The sequence below is a fragment of the Convolutriloba macropyga genome, chromosome 7, assembly GCF_964194025.1.
Source record: "Convolutriloba macropyga chromosome 7, txConMacr16.3, whole genome shotgun sequence".
Taxonomy (NCBI): Eukaryota; Metazoa; Xenacoelomorpha; order Acoela; family Convolutidae; genus Convolutriloba; species Convolutriloba macropyga.
The window spans coordinates 39,982,862-40,001,514 of NC_134474.1; the positions used below are offsets into that span (position 1 = coordinate 39,982,862).

General features: G+C 35.4%; 1 protein-coding gene across 2 annotated transcripts in view; it reads right to left on the reverse strand.

The window, feature by feature from the left end:
• Positions 1-18,653, reverse strand: part of LOC142342860 (uncharacterized) — a 71,279-nt gene that overhangs the window by 48,068 nt on the left and 4,558 nt on the right. For both annotated transcript variants that reach the window (XM_075394493.1, XM_075394494.1), the window contains exons 3-7: positions 8,727-8,810; positions 6,786-6,920; positions 5,066-5,156; positions 3,431-3,657; positions 173-391 (exon numbers count right to left, since the gene is read on the reverse strand). In XM_075394493.1, coding sequence (XP_075250608.1) covers positions 173-391; positions 3,431-3,657; positions 5,066-5,156; positions 6,786-6,920; positions 8,727-8,810 — 756 coding nt within the window. The remainder of the gene's footprint in view (positions 1-172; positions 392-3,430; positions 3,658-5,065; positions 5,157-6,785; positions 6,921-8,726; positions 8,811-18,653) is intronic.

Genomic DNA, 18,653 nt, shown 5'->3' on the forward strand with positions numbered 1-18,653 from the left:
ACCTGGGTTCCTACCCTGTGTGACAAAGTAAAGTACGCACCAGACTTCTAAGACTAATCGCTGCCAATTTTTCACCATACGGGCTGATCAGTTCCAATTTGCAACAGGCAACAGCAACTTAGTGCTATATAACACAAACCTAAGGTAGTGCAAGAAGTGTTAAGGAACGCACCTTTTGGGTAATAGGATCGTTGTCAAACGACTTCGTTGCCGCCTCCTGTTGGCCCCGATACGTCCCTGATGCTACGGTATTCTCACCAGCTTGGAATTGTATCGCTTCTTGGATAGTGTCATCTATCTGCTTCAAGAACGTCTGGTCATCCCCACCGTTCTCTAAGTAGTTTCTCTTCAGACCTTGCAGATCCACAACCAAGTTCATTGATTCTATAACCTTGAAAAAAAGATTATTTGATTACTGAAATGTACAATGAAAAGACAGCTCTTTTTCTTTGTTCACTTTCGAATTTCAGTTTTGCAAAAATCATATTGGAACAATGTTTTGAAGCAACCTTGATTACAAATTGCTTTAAAATAAAAAGTGAAAAAAAACACAACACTCATTTTGATATGATTTTAACAGATAACAAACCTCCTGTATTGTTAATTATTTGCAACATAAACAGCTCCTCAAAAAGTTCAGCAAGAGCAATCAATCATAAATAAAAATTATCTTACATAAACACTGGCAGCAATTTGCAAAATAAAAGTGAAGTGATCAGTTTTCACGCTAGAAGTAGTAAACAAATAAAAGACTGATATTTTCCTCACATAATTTTGTATTCATTGAAAAGATGCCCAACAAATGAAATGCCAACTGGTTACAATCCGGATTCAGTTGAAAATGTTTACCTAACATCAACAAATCATCAAAAATTAGATTAATTTATAATGTCAGAACTATCTTTTTATTACGAAATCTTTTTAAAGATGTTTTCAATTCATTTGTGCAATATTCAGACAATTTCTGCTTCTAAACAATTTATCTCAAGCATATCAAAACAAAATCAATCAAATATTTACGTGACAAATCGAAGAAAAAGAATGAAATTATTTCTTTTACATTTTGTTCACTCAAATACTGAAGTCTTTGGTAATTTATTTACCTCGTAGGGGTTGATTCTGCATTATGTTGATTTAATCAATATTAATCAATTAGAGAAAAGTACAAATTTTCTTCTTTTTGTCAAATTTACTTTTTATCTACTGATCTTGTTACGAATTGCTTATATAGAAATCAATGCAACTAATCTAATTGTATGGTACCCTTTTTTAACTAGTGGGACACAGGAATTTACCAGTTTCTTGCAGTAATTCAGAAAAAAATCTACCTCAAAAAATAACCAATAAAAAATTGACTGTTAATCAACATAAACCAACTTCAACAAACTAAATATCAAAATCAATCTAAGTCTGAACCACGGAAGCTTAAAAAGCAAATTATTTCCCGTTCTTCCTTTAACCGCTTACCTATTCTGTTCTCTTTTTGATTCACACATGAGGAACCATTTATGTCAGTTTAAGTCATATTACCAATCAGTGACGGAGGTTTATAAAGGCAAGTATACGAGGTGTAGCATAAATTTGCGTGAAAATTTATTCCAAAAACGTGATTTTTAAAATATCCAAAAAATTCCTGAATTGAAATTTTTAAAATTTTTTAAAGAGACGCACTACTGTAGACATCTCTAAATTTTTTCTAGTTCGCTATTCACTGGTAATGTAAATCAACTGGAAGCCAACGGGTTGCCTAAACTTTAAAATCATTTGAAGCAGCAGGAACATTCAACAGATAAAAATGACAATTTTTCTTCGCCGAACTGTGTTTTGTTGTTTTCGTGTCGCAAATATCCATTGTGTGGTCAATTTTGTAGCTTTTTAACAAAACAATTTTCAAAAAAAATGGATGTGGGATTGAGGTCAAATTGAATCGGCCAACGAATATTATAAGTTTTTTGGTTTTCCTTTTTCTCCAGAAAAACTGTTCTCTGTGGCTTTAATCTATAAAAAGGTATCAAATTTGTCCAATTGGTTACGGCGTCTGGCAAATGAAATCAGGTCAACTAAATTAAACGCAAGAAAAAGATGCAAATCATTTTTATAGTTTATCGTATTTAAATTTTTTGGTTAAATTAAAACTCAATAGAACTGCTAAAGTAAAATGGATGTTAAAAAAATTGCCAAAGCAAAACGATTGTTTTCCAGTTTTTGTCATTTGAAAGCTTAATTTTACAAAGATCTCATCTCTGTTGTTTGTTTTCAAAAAAATTCATTTAATCGAATGCAATTATATTTATAATTATGATATATGATATAAAAAACTTTTACGCCACCTGCATAAATTTGATGCACGTGCCCGTGCTATTATTTACATAGTAACATGCTGTATAACATAAACATTTTAATTGAGGGCCTAATTCTGTTACAATTTATCGGGCAATTAAACTAAAATAAATTGATAATTCAAAATTTTCGTCAACCTCCGCCCAGAAAAACTTTTCTTTGTTCCTGTCTTTTATTAAAAGAGCTCCCCTTTCTAACCAGCAGCAAAAAAAGAATTTTTGTAAAAGCCAACACTGGCCTCTAAGTGCTATAAATTCGTGCTCGTGTTTTTTCTCTACAATGCGTTAAAAAAAATGTGACTGAAAAAAACCAGCCTCACATATATATTCTCCCATTTTGAGAAAAACTGGAACACTAATTTTTGATCATATTAGATATCGTATATTCTAATTTTTTCGCTTCAAAAATTGAATCTCTCTCTCCCCACACCCCCCCCCCCCCCCCCCAGCTTAATGGGCATATAACTTTTACGCCACCTGTTTAAACTTGACGCACGTGCTATATTTTATATAGTAATATGCTGCATAACAACACATAAATTGTATTCGTGGGCGTAAAAAACACTGGGACCCAAAATAGAGTAGATCCCAAAAAATAATTGTCTCGTTAATATAAAATATCATGTCCCGAATTTCACAAGCACCTGCTATCGAGATATGTTTTTTTAACCGTATCAGTTGTGCATTTTGAACGCTATTTGCTCGTTTCCTGAACTTACCAATTTAAAAAGTTTTGATATATATCGCAAAGCATCGTTTTGAAGCAGAACACGCTCTTAAATTTCCACTTGCTTCACCGCTTAATGATGAGTAACAAGATGTGAAAAGCGCATTCATTTTAAAGAATGTAGCTTGAAGTTTCGGAATCGCGATATAATTATTAGCTTAGACGAAGCTATAAGTTCGTATGCAGCTGAATTATATGTAACTCGGTTTCAGTTTTATCCGAATTTATATTTTCATCTAAGCTCATAATTTTATCGCGATTTTGAGAATTGAGCTTTTACTCATAATTAAGCGGCGAAGTGTGCAAAAATTTAGGTACATTTTCTGCTGATCAAAAGATTTTGACAGATGAAATTTTCTTAAACCTTAGTATCCCGAACTGTTCCTAGTGCAGCTGCTGTTGGTTCGTGTCCAATAGGAGGAGTGGTGGAGTTTTTCAAATCATCCACTTCATTCTTCAGATCTTGTATCATCCGGTTGTACTTGTCTTGTTGTTGTTCCAGAGCTCTCGCTATCGCTAGATCGGATTCCGGTACAATCTCTGGATCAGGCTGGATTCCTTGGGCCAGCTGATCCAAGCGTCTGGCTATTTCTGAAACAAATAAAAATTATTTGGAATACTTCTAAGCGACGTGACGTCACAGGCCTTTTTATTAAGATCAAATTGTGACCTTTTCTGATGCGGCATCATTTTTAGGGGCGCCGAAACTCAATAAAATAGATCTTTTATTTTCTGCTATCATTGAGTTTTAGGTGAAATTGGGGTTCTCTGTTTGATTAAGTTCATATTCATGACGTTAGTTTAAAAGATTTCTAATCTATAACAAATTATAGCTTTTAGGTATGTACAGAACAAAATATGCCATCATTTTCATAACTCTCAATTACTTTTAATTGAGCTGAAAAGCTACAATTTATGCTCTTAAAGCGTTATATTTGCTCCAAATGTTTGATTTGCGCTAAAACATGACAAATTTGTTTCCTCATTTGAGCTATTTTGTTCTTCTACGGTTTGCCAAGCTGTTAAAATTCGAGATGATCATTTTTTTTGACAAAAACAAAAACAGCTCAGCTTGAAGTTGAGATCTAGTGCACAGTTTGCGCACAAACATTACGAAAAAGGGATACAGGTCCAATGCATCTCCAGAATTTGAGATTTGCAACTTTTTTAGAAATATATTTTTTAGGAGAAAACAAAAAATCAATTCTGGACACGCGATCACTTATATTTTGGAGTGCAATAATCAGATGGACGAAAATAATTTGTTAGACGCCCATACAAGCTTAACGTTTTAAAGTTTAGATGAATTACAAAATGCTGCTTCAAAATCTTATTTTCCAATAAGGTATTGCTCCCATGCATATATCAAAAATAGTTAGCAATTTCTTCATCATTATAAACGATATTTTTCGTTTGCTTTCTCAATACAGCCAACAGTCGGGTGGTTGCCTATTATTTGCAACCGCAAGCGCACATGACCTATTTATACATAACGAGTTACTATAAAATGGCACGTTTTATGTAACTGGGGGTGCCCAACATACTGGGGTGAGATGAGGGAACAACAGAAAAGATCCACAATAAACAATGCTTCGATTTTTTCATCCTGATGCATGAATGTTTAATGTTTGGTCGAGAAAACCAACAAAAAGTTATTGAATTTAGAGAAAAACTGATGTATATTAAGCATTAATTACTGGTTTCATAAAAATAATTTTGTTTCATACTAGAATTATTCGAGATCTCCGATCTCATGGAAGGACCATACACTTTTTGTAAGCATAGCTTGCGTTGCAATAGTTCATTTATAATCAGTTATTTGACATCAAGTAGGATTCATACTTGAGAATTGGGATTTCATACAGTTATCACAAATGAATTTTTTGTTTTCATAGAAATGAATGTAAGAAATTTAGTATGAACAGTTTGAAATCACATTTGAACTTTTTTTATGCAATAATAACATCAATCGGGCAATTTCCTGCAATAAAAATCTAACCTTGTTCCTTTTGCGATATCTCTGCCCGCTTCATCTCCAACGCTTGCTTGGCACTTGACAACCTGCTTCTTGTTTCTGACATTTGAGTTCTCTGTACAAAAAAGTTTAAAGATGGAGAAAATTCATTGAAGCATTCCATTATAGTTAATAACTAATAATGAATGACTCAAACACATGTGATGTAGATTTTCTAACTAAGAATTCCCTTACCATAGTGGATGTTGATTGGCTAGCCAGCCAATCTTACAAAATTCTTGCAAGACGGTTGCGCGATTTTCCATCATTGCGATTATCTCTTCATCATATAATTATGGAAACGTTCTGAATATTTAAACACGAGCAGGGCCAGCATAAATGATGTTTTCTATCAATATTTTCAGTAGTTAAAGTTTAAGAACTCTTTCTTTACATCGTCAACAAGCTTTACTACAATTGGTGAACCCACTGTCATAACACCGCAAAACTTACTTTTTTGTCCGATTTGATCAAATAAAAGACATATGTGACAATAGTTCGTCCTATTTGTCCACGATTTATGTCACTACTTTCCTTGGTCTTTTTGCATTCAGTTAGTCTACAGACCCAGTTCAGAAACTAAATTTTGTTAATTCACTGAAGTGACCTACCATAACATGAGTACATTCAAACCAGTGACTTGCCTTTTAAAACCGCAGTTAGTAAAACGGAGAAATTTTTCTAATTAAAAATTAATTAGGTTTTCTTTGATTTCTGCTTAATTGGCACTTCGCTAGCAGTTTTCGGTTGACAATAGTTAAAAAAAACGAATCGTGGACAAATGAGACGGTTATTTACAAAATTTCTCAAATTTGATCTAAATTCGCCTTACTGTCACTGTTTTCTACGCTTGCTTATAACTCTAATCTTAAAACATCGTTGCCTGGATTTGTGTGAACTGCGTGACTTCTGAAGCCTTTTCACTAGGTGATCTTAATTACATGATGAATTGAAGTTGTTCAGCTATCAACACATGTTGACAACCAAGAGTAATGTACGGCAGTTTGGCCATTAAGAAAATGACTGACCGGCTGGAACTTTTCAGAATTGAGAGCTCTGGGAGCTTCTGTTTTCCCCGTGATAATCTTTCAAATCAGACTTCTTATTCTTAAATTAACTCTCTATTTTGGCGTCCAACTGTCAGAGCCTGGATGTGAGAATATGTAATTGTAACTTTTTTCATAAAACGTCAGTAATGTTTTATTTATATTACGTTGAAAGGCTAAAACCTTAATGATCTAACTTTTAATCATAACTGGATGTCGTCTCGAGGCGTCTGATGATTGTTGAGTAGAATTATGGAGTAGAACCATAATTCATTAAAAGTCGATCATTAATGAGCCAAAGTTGTCTAAAGACGACCTAATTTGATCGCAATCGATAGTTGTCTTGATGACGATCGAAGTCTCTGATTTATATCAATGGCTTTATTGCTATTTATTACCTACGCCGAACAAGGGTAAAAAAATATTTCGGTGCCTATAGATTGAATAAGAAGTAGCTGCTAGGATTTGTTATTGGGCAATCAAAGTTCACAACTGAAAATATTGATTTTAAAAGTTTTCTCGATTGTAATGTTCTATATTTTGAATGAGGTGTTTTGTTTCACTTAAAGTTTTACCCACTAAATTTTATTGAACTTCTTTTGTGAACTTAAAGGAAACTCTAAACTGCCCGTTAAAGTGTTTCTTTGTACAAAACTCACGTTTCCTCCTGGATTAGCTGCGACCGGTCTTTTGCCTGGTGACAATAAGTTGTTCTCGTTTATCTTGGCCTGTAGTCGGTCAATTTGCTCATCAATTGACCTCCTCTCGTCTTCGGAAGCTACCGACCGCGAATCCTGAAAATGTTCACTTTTTACGAAACATCATGTTTCGTTGACGTGTGTTAATGATACGTACCTTTCTGTTTGTATCTAAGACTCAATATTCGGAAGGTTGTTTATATTTTAGATTTAATCTTGATCTTGGGTCGCAAAAATGGTTTTTCGGGGGAAAACATCAAGAAACAGATTTGGGCAGTGTGACATAATAACCCAGGTTGAGGTCCAGACCCAACTTTGCGTCTGATCAGACTTTCCAGACCGAAATTATCTCTGATCAGATTTTCCAGACGGAAATTGACCCTGATCAGACTTTCCAGACCCAAAACACCTCTGATCAGACTTTCCAGACACAAAATGTCTCTGATCAGACTTTTCAGACCGAAGGTGTTCTGATCAGACCATCTTCAGACCATGGTCCAGACTCAAATTCAGACCATTGCCCAGACCTTAATCAGACTATAATCAGACTCAAGTGCGCTTGAAGAGGTTATGATCAGACCCAGATGCGCTCGAAGCATTTATGGTCAGACCCAGTTGCGCTTGCAGCCATTTATAATCAGACTGATGTGCACTCGAAACCAGTTCTGATCAGACTCAAGTGCGCTCAAAATAGTCTGATCAGAGACAAAATTTTACTTATGAAAAAATCTCCTAGTTTTGCTCTAATATATTCTTTTCATAAAAACTGATGTTTGCAGTATTTAAATCATCTAAGGAAAAATCAATTATAAAAGTATTGCTAAAGGAAACGAAAGCCAACTGTTGAGAACAAATTTTATTTAGTGTACAGTTTAGTGTATATTTCTGACTCAATGGATGAGTTTAGACAGCTTTCCATATGAAACATCGTGGTCTCCAGTTGATCAAAGTTTCTTCTGAAGGGGACCGGCCTCTGCTATCAGCTGGACTCCTTTTTTCTGATCAGAGCTATCGGACTTATGATGGGTCTCTGATCAGAACGAAGCTTTGTGGCTGCCTCTTGGCAGAGCCAACATCTCTCAGTAAAAAAAAACAAAAAAAAATGCGCTCGAAATGGTCCCTGATCAGACCCAATTGCGTTCGAAAACATGTCTGATCAGACCCAAGTGCGCTCGAAGAGGTTACGATCAGACCCAATTGCGCTCGAAGTCGGCTCTGATCAGACCCAAGTGCACTCGAATCCGCCTATGATCAGACTTTTCAGACCAAATTGACCTCTGATCACATCATCTTCAGACCATGGTCCAGAATTTTCAGACAAAAAAGACCTCTGATCAGACCATCTCTAGACCATCGACCAGACTGTAGTGCGCTCGAACTTCCGTCCAGACCCTGTATTTTCGGTCTGGGAACACACGGGTGTGCGCTCGACTGGGTCTGATCATAAACCAAATTGAGTCTGGACCTCAACATGGGAACGATAAACAATATTTTTGAAATGATGTCCGCCACTCAACATTCCTCCTTACAGTTGCGACACTTTTTTGACGTCTACAAGTCAAGGCTTTATCAAAACAAAGATAATGAAAGAATTGCGGTGAATAGCAGTGATAAAAATTCACCGTTAAATGGCCGCATCTTTGGCGGTGAATTTTTGTAACACTTGCTATTTTTTCACCATATTCACCGCTAAAAAGCGCAATTTTTACATCTTTTTACCGAATTATTCGCAAATCTTACATTATTTAGTGTTTTTTAGCGTTGGCACCATGACCCGGGTTCGAAATAAACAGGCGCCAGATAATCCCTCTTCTAGTCCCGGACTTAAGAAAAGATAAACCTTGGATGCTACTTTATGCTTGTGTCATCGTAATCAACGTTTTGTTGTTGAAGATCACTTACATCACTTCTGCCAGACAGCAATCTTCTATCTCTCTCTTCTCTCTGTTTAGCCTTCCTGTTCTTCAGGGCCACCAATGCGTCCACCTTAATATAATAGCAATGACTTATGAGCAGGCGAGCCAGCATTCAGTGTATTTTAGACAACAACAACAACTTGTCGACACATCGAGTTATCAATGCATTTAAATAAGGCTGAAAGGCCGCATAGTGAAACATTTGAAACAATAGAATCAGAAAGCAACAGTCTAATTGAATGTTTAGTCATAATAATTATTATAACTTTACATTTAATTTATAATAATTCATATTCCTGGTGGTTATATGGTTATTTGATATTTTTGAGCATAACTAACGGTTATGCTCCTTAGTTTAAAAGTTTACACGTTAGATAATGGTACGTGAATTTACCGCCCAGTTTCACTAACGAATTTCTGAGCAGTTTTGCTATGTTTAGGAATAAAATTGCATACACGTCTAAATTAAGTATTTTTAGTTAAGTAATCCTATTAAATAGTTGTTTCTACCGGAATTGTTGCCATCTATGAATATTGAAATGCAACACTATTCTATTACATGAGGCACATATCTTATACTAGATAAAAATTATTAAAATTTATTGTTCCGACCCCAATTTTAGTTAAAGTTATTTGTCATCGAATAGAAAGTCAAGTAACCAAATGTATGATATTGCATTTACGAAGTAGGAACAACTTTTGACCTCAGTAAATCGAAAGTTTTACGAAGGTTGGCATTATCAGCGATATATACAAGCTTCCTGATTAGGTTTGTATTGTTCCAACCCCATACTTACTGGGCGGGTGATGGGACTATATACCCAATTGTATTATCTTTTTTGTTCTGTCAATTTCGGCCGTGTTCCAAGTGGTATCATTAGAAAGCCTGTCAAGCGTAGACTATTCTTTAATTCGAGGTTCTTCGACTTTCATTTTTCTTGAGGAGACATAGATGCTTCAACTTTTTGTAGACATTTGACATTTTAAGTGATTTCGTTTACATTTAACGCCATTTTCTATTTTTATTTTATAATTTAAATTTTTAATCATCACTTTTAATTATTTTTTAGACATGAAAGTAGCCCTGACGCAATAACTAGCATATTATTGCCCCGATTACTGCTTTTCAGTCAGCAGTCAAAATGGAGTCTTTATTTAGTTCTAGCTGGATTATTTATTGGATGAAAATTGCAAGTAACTTCAGTGTGTAAAATGTTTCAAAAAGGCTATGAAAATACGGAGAGAAACTGTTAACTGTACATTTTTTCGGCTTTTTTAACTACTCATTTTCGTGCGACAGTTTCACTTCTGTGCTGGCTGTTTATTCTCGTTGTGTTTCGATGATGTTGCAAAGGTGTTAAATTAATGATGCTAAAGGTACTAATTTAAATGATGCTATACAATTTTTCTCGATGGCGAGCTTATATTCTGTTTTATTATACTTCGGAGCAGGGCCGACAGTTACCATAATTCTCGCTCATAAAGAAAAGAAAAGACAATTTTCTTGACTGAAGAAGTAAATTTTGTCGACCTAATCAGTAGCTTACCAAATCTCGGTTGTGTTTTACAGTTATCAATAAAGTTTTTCTTTCACAGTGTATTTCTTGTTTTAACAAATACAGATCATGATTTAAACAGGAATGCGCCGGCACGCGTTAGATGAAAGACAATAACAATATTAACAACACTTAAAAAGGCAGAATCTTACAATAAATTTTACAGAGAGATTTAACAGGTATAGGATGAAGTATTTTTCTTAGATAGGAACAAACAGATAGATACATTTTCCGGTTTATAAGCGGTTTCAGCAAAAACAAGAAGTTTTTCGTGTTGGAACAAGTGATTGTACATTCTTAAGCTGGTATAAAAATTACCGCTCCATACAAGGTAATAAAGAAAAAAATAGAGAATGATAGCATACTTAAACGTAACGGACTATTTAAGAAGTTACACTAGCCCTTCTTGCGATAAAATTTATGCAGATAAATTTAAAAGAGATTAGAGTTATTTTTTTGTTTTATGGATTTTCTGATTTTTGTAGTTTTGCAATGTGCCACCCTTAAACTGTTGATTATGTTGTCGCATTGTGCACCGAGGGTTGTTGTTGCTGGAGAATCTGATCTGGGAGTTGGTTTGGGAAGGTAGGCGAATTGTCGTCTGGGAGATGAGTGTTGCTGTTGTCGTTTTCGTGGAGATTTGATCGTCAGGATGCCCTTGAATTTGATTGTCCTCGGCTAGTGAGGGACTGATGAGATCCACAGTCGACTCTACTAAGTTCTTCAATTCTTTGACCATTTCGGTACTGATTGTATCTGTATTGGACTCGTTTATGAATGTCATTTTCCGTTGAGTTTATGTTCCACTGTTTGAACTATTGGAAATTGGTCCTCTGTTACTGACATAACCTGTTTCATTGGGATTTTTGTTTCAGGAGACTTCATAAACTTTAGGGCTAGTTTCCTTAAGAAGTGGAACTTGTGGTAGAGATACATAACTAAGATATGTAAGAACAGATTTCCGAGGAAAACAAAACGTGAGGGATAAATAAACTTTTATAGGGACGTAAGAATCGAGTTTTTCGATAAGTGTCGGCTTTAAAAGTTGCAGTTTGTGTACATGGGGTTCAGCTATTTCGTCATGGTCGCTTTGTTGAAGGTTGTGTACTGACATCATTGTTAGCTCCAATTTCATTTGTTGGAAGACGGCAATGTTCGCATCTGCTTTCGACTTGTAATAGGGTTATTGGTCTACCTCGGGGACTGTTGAAATTAGCTTTTCGAGTGGATCGTCCAATTTGACAACGATTTGTACAGCTGGAATTGTTGCGCAGCTTGACAGGTCTGATCGTATTTTAATATGCTTGCTTATAAGTTGCTCTACACAACTGAGAGTTACAAGGCAAATTTTGCATTCATCCTTATTCACGTTTTAGGTTGTTTTTTGTCCTACTAAGTGTTGCCTCCATTTAAATTGTGTTGCGCTCCTTATTAACTAGATTCCAAATCCGAGGTTGATGGCCTTTTCCGGTATAAAAAGAACGATTTTTCTTGTCTCGCATACAGCTAATGCAACGATCCGTTCCTGGTAGTAGAGCGTTGCAAGGCATGAGGATTGAGCTAAATGTGTGTTCATTGTTTCATGGCAAATTCAATAGGTTGACGATCCTATACAGTTGTCCAGTTGTTTTTGCGTTAAAGTAGTTGTTTCCATCGATTCCTGTGAGATTGCTAGGTATGTGCCTTCGATTAACCATTCTAAAGCTTCAGAGGGATCTGGTTGTGGTATTGGTACTAGATGTGCACTGTAAACCATAAAAGTTGTTGTTCTTGATGAGAGGGTATCACCAATGTCAGAAGTATTTCCTGTCTTACTGTTGAATTTTCCGTTAATATTTTTGCATTGTAACAGGACATTAGATCTTGCATTGGTATTGCCAATGACATTTTAAGAGTGTTGTACTTTAGAGCGTCGTGTACTGAGTTGAGGACAGCTATTAGTGATTCGCGTGGAACCAAAGACATTGGAAGTCTTTTGTCAAGTAATATCGGAATTAAATTGAGCAAATTTATGCTATAAGCGTATAAAGCCGAACGATAACTTTTGACGTCAGCATACAAAGTGCATAACAATGATGCTGCTGTGTCAAAATTGAAATTAAATTGCTGATTTGAAAAGAGGATTTGGGTACCATCCCGTAAAACATGAAAGTTGTTTTGAAAGATTTCAAAATGCTGCTCAACGATTTTCCAATTTTTGTTTTGATTTTCTTGCATTTCTCTTTGGAATTTTGCTATTTCGGCTATTTCATTGGAAATCGAGACGAATTTTTTTGTTACTTGCTTGTTCAATTTCTAAGACATATTGAGTAAGCTGATTCGCATATTGGCTAAGTTTTTTCGAAATTTCCTGCATTTCTCCGTCCTGTGTTTTGACAATTACCAAAAACTCCAAGGAAACCGGGTTCCATTGATATTTCAACGGACCCTAACAATGCTATTCCAGCTACTGCAGCTGCTGCAACCACTGGTGAACCTTGTTGTCCACAAATTTGGGTTTCCATCGATTGTTGTTGTACGTTTTGATTCCATTCTTCGTCGCTTTCATCGTTCGAAAGGAATTTTGCTGTTAGGTTGCGCATATGTTCGACTTCTTGTTGTGCTGCGTTAGTTTCAGTCTGGATTTTTGTTAGTATCCAGTTGAAATTAAATGGTTTGTGCGAAGAATTGAACGGCTGAGTGAAGTCTAATGAACATTCAGCCGAAGGCTGACTCCACATTTCCGCTGATTTTGCTAACATATCTTCTACTTGTTTCTTCATCTTGAAATTGTACTTCGGGAATGAACGCTAAAACATTTCGAGGCAAGTAAGATTTGGGACTCTTTGTGGAATAAAATTCCTTGTGAAAGAGGGTCATATACTGAAGTAAATGTAGTAAATAGTCCGCTTAGAATAAAAATAAAAGGGAAAATTTTTGTTGCTTCATTGTAAAGACTAAGATCTTAAACTGATTCAATAAGAAGGTAAGAGAGAGAAACAGCAATTAAGCGAATTTGCTCAAAAATAAAAAATATGATGTTTGTTATAGGATGTTTTCTTGTTCAGAAATTGTCATCTTGTCTTATTTGGAAATGTTTTTTGACTATAGTTTTTTGATTCGAGTGTGCAATGAATCTAATTAGTAAAGAACTAAGATGAATGTTTAAATATGGAAAAAATCGCTTTGTTGATCAAGGCTAGTACAGAAGGTGATGCAATTTATTGTCGAATAAAACGTGAAAGAGGTGTTTTTCTAGGGCCTGCCGGCGAGAAATTCGTTCGGGGGTCAGCTTTTTTCTCCTTCTGGGGGTTAATTAGGTTTGGTTTTCATAGGAAGTTTTGAAATCGGCATATCGAGTAAAAATGACAAAGGTTGTTCATAAATATCATTGAGTGACTTTTCTTGAGGTTTTCAGGTAAAATGTGTTTTAAGATAACCTTTGGCAATTCCATTCAAATGTGCTGTGAAAATGGCTCAACTATTGTTGGCACCAAGGTATGGTCCTCACAACGTTCCCGGCTCTGTGTGCTGGACCGCAGTAAATTGCAAGTGTCGGGCGCTGAAGATATCGAGTATTCGAGTGATACCATTGGCAGTATTGTTATATTGTTGCCAATTGCAATTCTATTGTGCTTGTTCTGTGTGTGGGTTTTTATCTATATTTGCACTTTTCGTCGATTGTTAAGGCGTTGCTGTTTCGAAGATTTAGTCCAGTTATAGTCCATTTTAGAGATTATTGAAGTTTGCAGTTAGAGTATTCTGATTTCCTTTATTTACGTTTGGCAAGATATAGAAGAAAATCAGATCAAGCAGTCACAAATTCTAAGTGTTAAGTGGAAAACAGGGTGAAAATAAGACAGTTCTGCTCGATTCAGTGTTAAATTGATGAGTGTTTAGATTTAGAGTAATTATCAAGCGTTTAAACATCAGTATATTGTGGAGATGTTATGAGTTCTATCGGCACTGTTTAAGAAATGCTTTTTTTGAAGTTGTTGTGTTTGTATTCAGTAGATGCCAGTTTTTTGGTAATTATTCGATAATACCTGCATGATTTTTCAAAATGTTATAGTTCGTCTTAGGTTGGAAATGTCTTTCTTTTACAGTTTTCGCCGTGATTTTGCAAATATTGACGTTTGGAAAAAGTGCGGTTGGAACATCGTAGAGACCATTGATGGAGCTGGATTCAAGACCTGGGTGCAGTTGAAAGCACAACACAGCAGCGAAAATCGGTCGAAGTTCAGTTCTCCGTGCATCGGTTGGCCCAGTCATGTACTCGAGATGCAGAATCAAGAGTTGTTTAGTTTAAATGACCAGTTTGTAAAGAGGATGAAGGCGTGTTCTGTCACCGACGAGATCGTGAAGGTATGGGACGTTCAGGGCAGTAGTCATGAGAAAGCTGGTGTTGTTAAAAAAGTCATTCATTCCGATAAAAGGTTTAGGAGCGCAAGAGCTTGGAACTTTCCGATCGATCATCTATGTGATTTTGCGTTACGTCAGGATCTTCAGTTATCTGCCGTTGATGGACTCTTTGAGAACAAGAGGTGGTTTGCTGAGGGTCATATAGAGGTGTGTGGATATGATTCTGTGAGCATGACATATTTTGGGCAGAAAATCTTTGTGTACGCTGCTGGTTTGGAAGCCTCTAGATGTTTAGTGAAGACGATAAAAACAGTTGAGAGTTTTATCGATATGGCTCAGTCTGGTCCTCCTTATGGTTGGCAAAGCAAGTTCAGTGTGTGTCTACCAGAAACGAAGAGTCTTGTTGTATAGTCATCTCTTTTTGCGCAATCAGTGCTGACAGTTAGCGGCCCTTCGTTAGTTGTCGGTTGGGAGCCGGGAAAACATTTCGATAATGGTCGGTTGTCTTCGTCTTTTCTGCGTCTTTTGGCACCGCGTCTTTTGGCACCCGTCTTTTGGTTTCTGCGTCTTTTGGCGCCGAGCTAGGTTTTCAGAGCAAGAATACATTCATGGGTTGCCATACAATGAGCAGAGGCGGGTTGTTGCGAAGGTTCCCGGTGATATTGGCAAACTGCTACGAAGAGAGATATTACATAAAGGAGTATTGGAGCAACGAAAGTCAATGTATGGGAGAAACCCGAAGAAATGGCACAAAACTCCGAATGGTATGAAAGAAAAAACAAGTAAAATCTGTTTTGCATTCCATTAATTCGTATCTGTTAACTGAAACGTCGTTGTTCATGTGGATAAATTTCGAACAATATTGCATCGTATGTGTAATTTGTTATGTTTATTCTAAAATGGTAACAGCATGAAGAATTTTTGTTGTAGCTCGAGCGGAGAAAATTGTGAAAGGAAGCAGTGAAGACGTTTAACGTTCATGTCTTTGGTGGCTTCTTGGAGTTATGTACAAACAAACAGTGCTTGTTCACCTGATTGGAAGTGATTATTTAGCAAAGCTTGTTTATTTCCACTCGCCGTTATGATTAAATGTTGTTACAGGCGCTTATTGAATTGCTTTGCGTATTGATAATGCAACTAAGCCATTAAATCGAGTGCACTTGAATTTTGATGACTTTGAAACTAAATTGAGACACGGTCCAGTTTGAGCTGTCTGAGCGAAAAATAGAGCAAAAACTTTAAAGAGGTCTGCCAGGCGTTAGAAGTACACCAGGCCATTCAGTGAGTCCCAAAAATGTTTGCATGAATGTGCTGCCTAAGACTAGGTAAAAAAATGGGAAATTTCAATCTAGTTTTTTCAATAGCATTCCGGAAAGAATCGATATCAATTTTTAAGATTGAGTCTAAAAACTAACTTTCTGCTCGAGGCTTCAGAACTTATCGTGTTGAAAAGATATCGAGATAATTCTTCTTGCTTGTTCAATTAAATACAATTGGCTCGGTGTAGGGTGAGTTTCACTATCGTAGGGCCATTTCCTGAGAAAACACATTGTCGGATTGGTCAGATCCTTTTTCTGGGCGAACGTTTCATGGATAAATTTTCTCGGTGACAGCTTCTTATATCCGGCTGTTTTAATGCTTCAAAAGTGTTGCCATAGGTTATATTCAAACGTGGTAGGGCTAATTTTTGACAGTGGGTTCTTGGAAATTGACCTCGCAGTATCTTTGGATGCGTGGGTTCAATCCCACTCCTGTCACCATGTAAAGTTGTTAATTTAATGATGCAAAAGGTACTAATTTAAATGAGGCTAGTCAATTTTTCTCCATGGCGAGCTTATATTCTGTTTTATTAAAATTCGAAGTTACCATAATTCGGACCGACAGTTACCATAATTCTCACTCAAAAACAAAAGAAAAGAAAAGAAAAATTTCTTGACTGAAGAAGTAAATTTTGTCGATCTAATCAGTAGCTTACCAAATCTCGGTTGTGTTTTACAGTTATCAATAAAGTTTTTCTTTCACAGTGTATTTCTTGTTTTAACAAATACAAATCATGATTTAAAGAGGAATGCGCCGGCACGCATCAGATGAAAGAAAATAACAAAATTGACAACACTTAGGAACACACAGGAACTATATAATCAACTGGGTTTTTTTTGTTCAGTCAATTTTGGCCGACCGATATATTCATCGTCGAGAAGTGTGAGTGGCATCATTAAAAAACCCGTTCAGCGTAGACTATGGAATTAAAAAGATTTTTTTGATCTTCGTGTTTTACAGGGAGTTATCGAGGTTTAATGTTTTGTGAACATTTGACTGTTTTTTTTTCACGTTTTCAGTAATTTTTGCTAAAATTTGGCACATTTTTGCTAATATAATTCAAAATAAGTTTCAAGTTTCAACGGCAGAGTGTTGTTGTTACCGTTAGAGATAGAAAAGAGTTGCTGAATTGTTTGACTGAAATTTTTTTTGGCTAAAATTTTTCATAAAGTTTTCAAAATTCAAACTTTTTTCATCAAAAATGGCGCAAAATGTGCTTTTTTGGTCCACTTTGTTTTAGTTTGCCAAACTTAGTGACCTACAAAACTTCAGTCAGACTCCCTACTCTCAACAAGAGCATTAGTTGCAATTAGACGCCGTATGAAATTCTTCTGGAATTAAAATTTTGCCGTTTTTTGCAGATTTAACTCGATAATTATACAAAAATGCACTTTTTTTTATTATTTGAAGAATTCCAGTCAACAGTTGATCTAATTCACAAAATAATGGAACACTTGGTCGGTTTGCTGGGCACGCGACCAAGTCAGGGAAAGGTTTGATAATATCATGAACTCATAAAATCAGAGACTTTTAAGTTTTTATTTTGATGCTGCCTTTTTTCAAAAAAATTTGCTTTTGTTTTTATAATGTTAATTTCTGACAATATTTTTTATTCGCGGCTCTGTTAATGCCAGCTCCAATTTACGTAAATTTGAGGCCAAGTTTAGATACAGTTTGTTTTATGAGAACCAAAGGGATTTTATGGCTTTGAGGAAGAGTTTTTTATCAAAATTTAAATGAATATTGTCTTTTGCCTACAATTGTTAATTTTTTGGCAGTCTGATTTCTAATTTTACCACCCAAAGATCTATATGTTTTCCTCAAGAAGTGCAACTGAACTTTTTTATTCATTCCGTTGATACCTAATGTCTCTTATGTTATTGAATGTATTCTTTTTAAGGAAATTTCTGTGATTTTTTGAACTTGTCAATTTTTTAAATTATTTTAGTCAACATTTTGCTTAATGTCAGTAAGTACAGGTCAACCTTTCCTCCTTATTGAATAAGAACTAATTTTTTGCCGATTGTTTTAACACAAGGTCTCCTTGCTTTTGTTACTAAGAGTTTTCATAAAAACTTTTCTGATTTTTGTGCATAATTGACCATTTTTGCTATTGTTTTTGTTTCTTTTGTAAATTGCCACATTATTTAACAATCAAACTGAAAAAATCTTTACAACAATTGAAACTGAACATAAGTTTTGTTTTCATAACATATGGTTTGAAGGGCTGCGACACCGTTCTCTTGCAGAAATTGGTAGAAATTTTTATTTTTGCCTTTTTTTGTTGTTAATTTTTGTTGTCACATACCAAAAATTGTATAATTAAAGTTCTCAGTTGCCAACTCAAGATTAACAAGTGAATTTAAATAACTGATATCGGTAAATAAACGATGGCTGTTTTGACTTTCGAGTTAAATTTCTAAAAAGAAGAGTAATAGTATTCTTCAACTTATCCCTTTTTCTTCTGGTTTGCGTTTTTCGTATTTTACAATAATGTATCATTTTCGGAAATTAGCCTCATGTTTGGAGCTCTTTTTAATATTTTATTGAATCAAACAATTACTTTTCTGTTGTAATTTTAAACTTTTAGATGATGTCTTCAGGGCTTAGACAAGACAAACTGTTTCAGAAGAATTTTTTTAGATGTTTAGATACCTTTCAGTTTTTGTGGTTCTTTTTGTTGTCATCTTGTAATA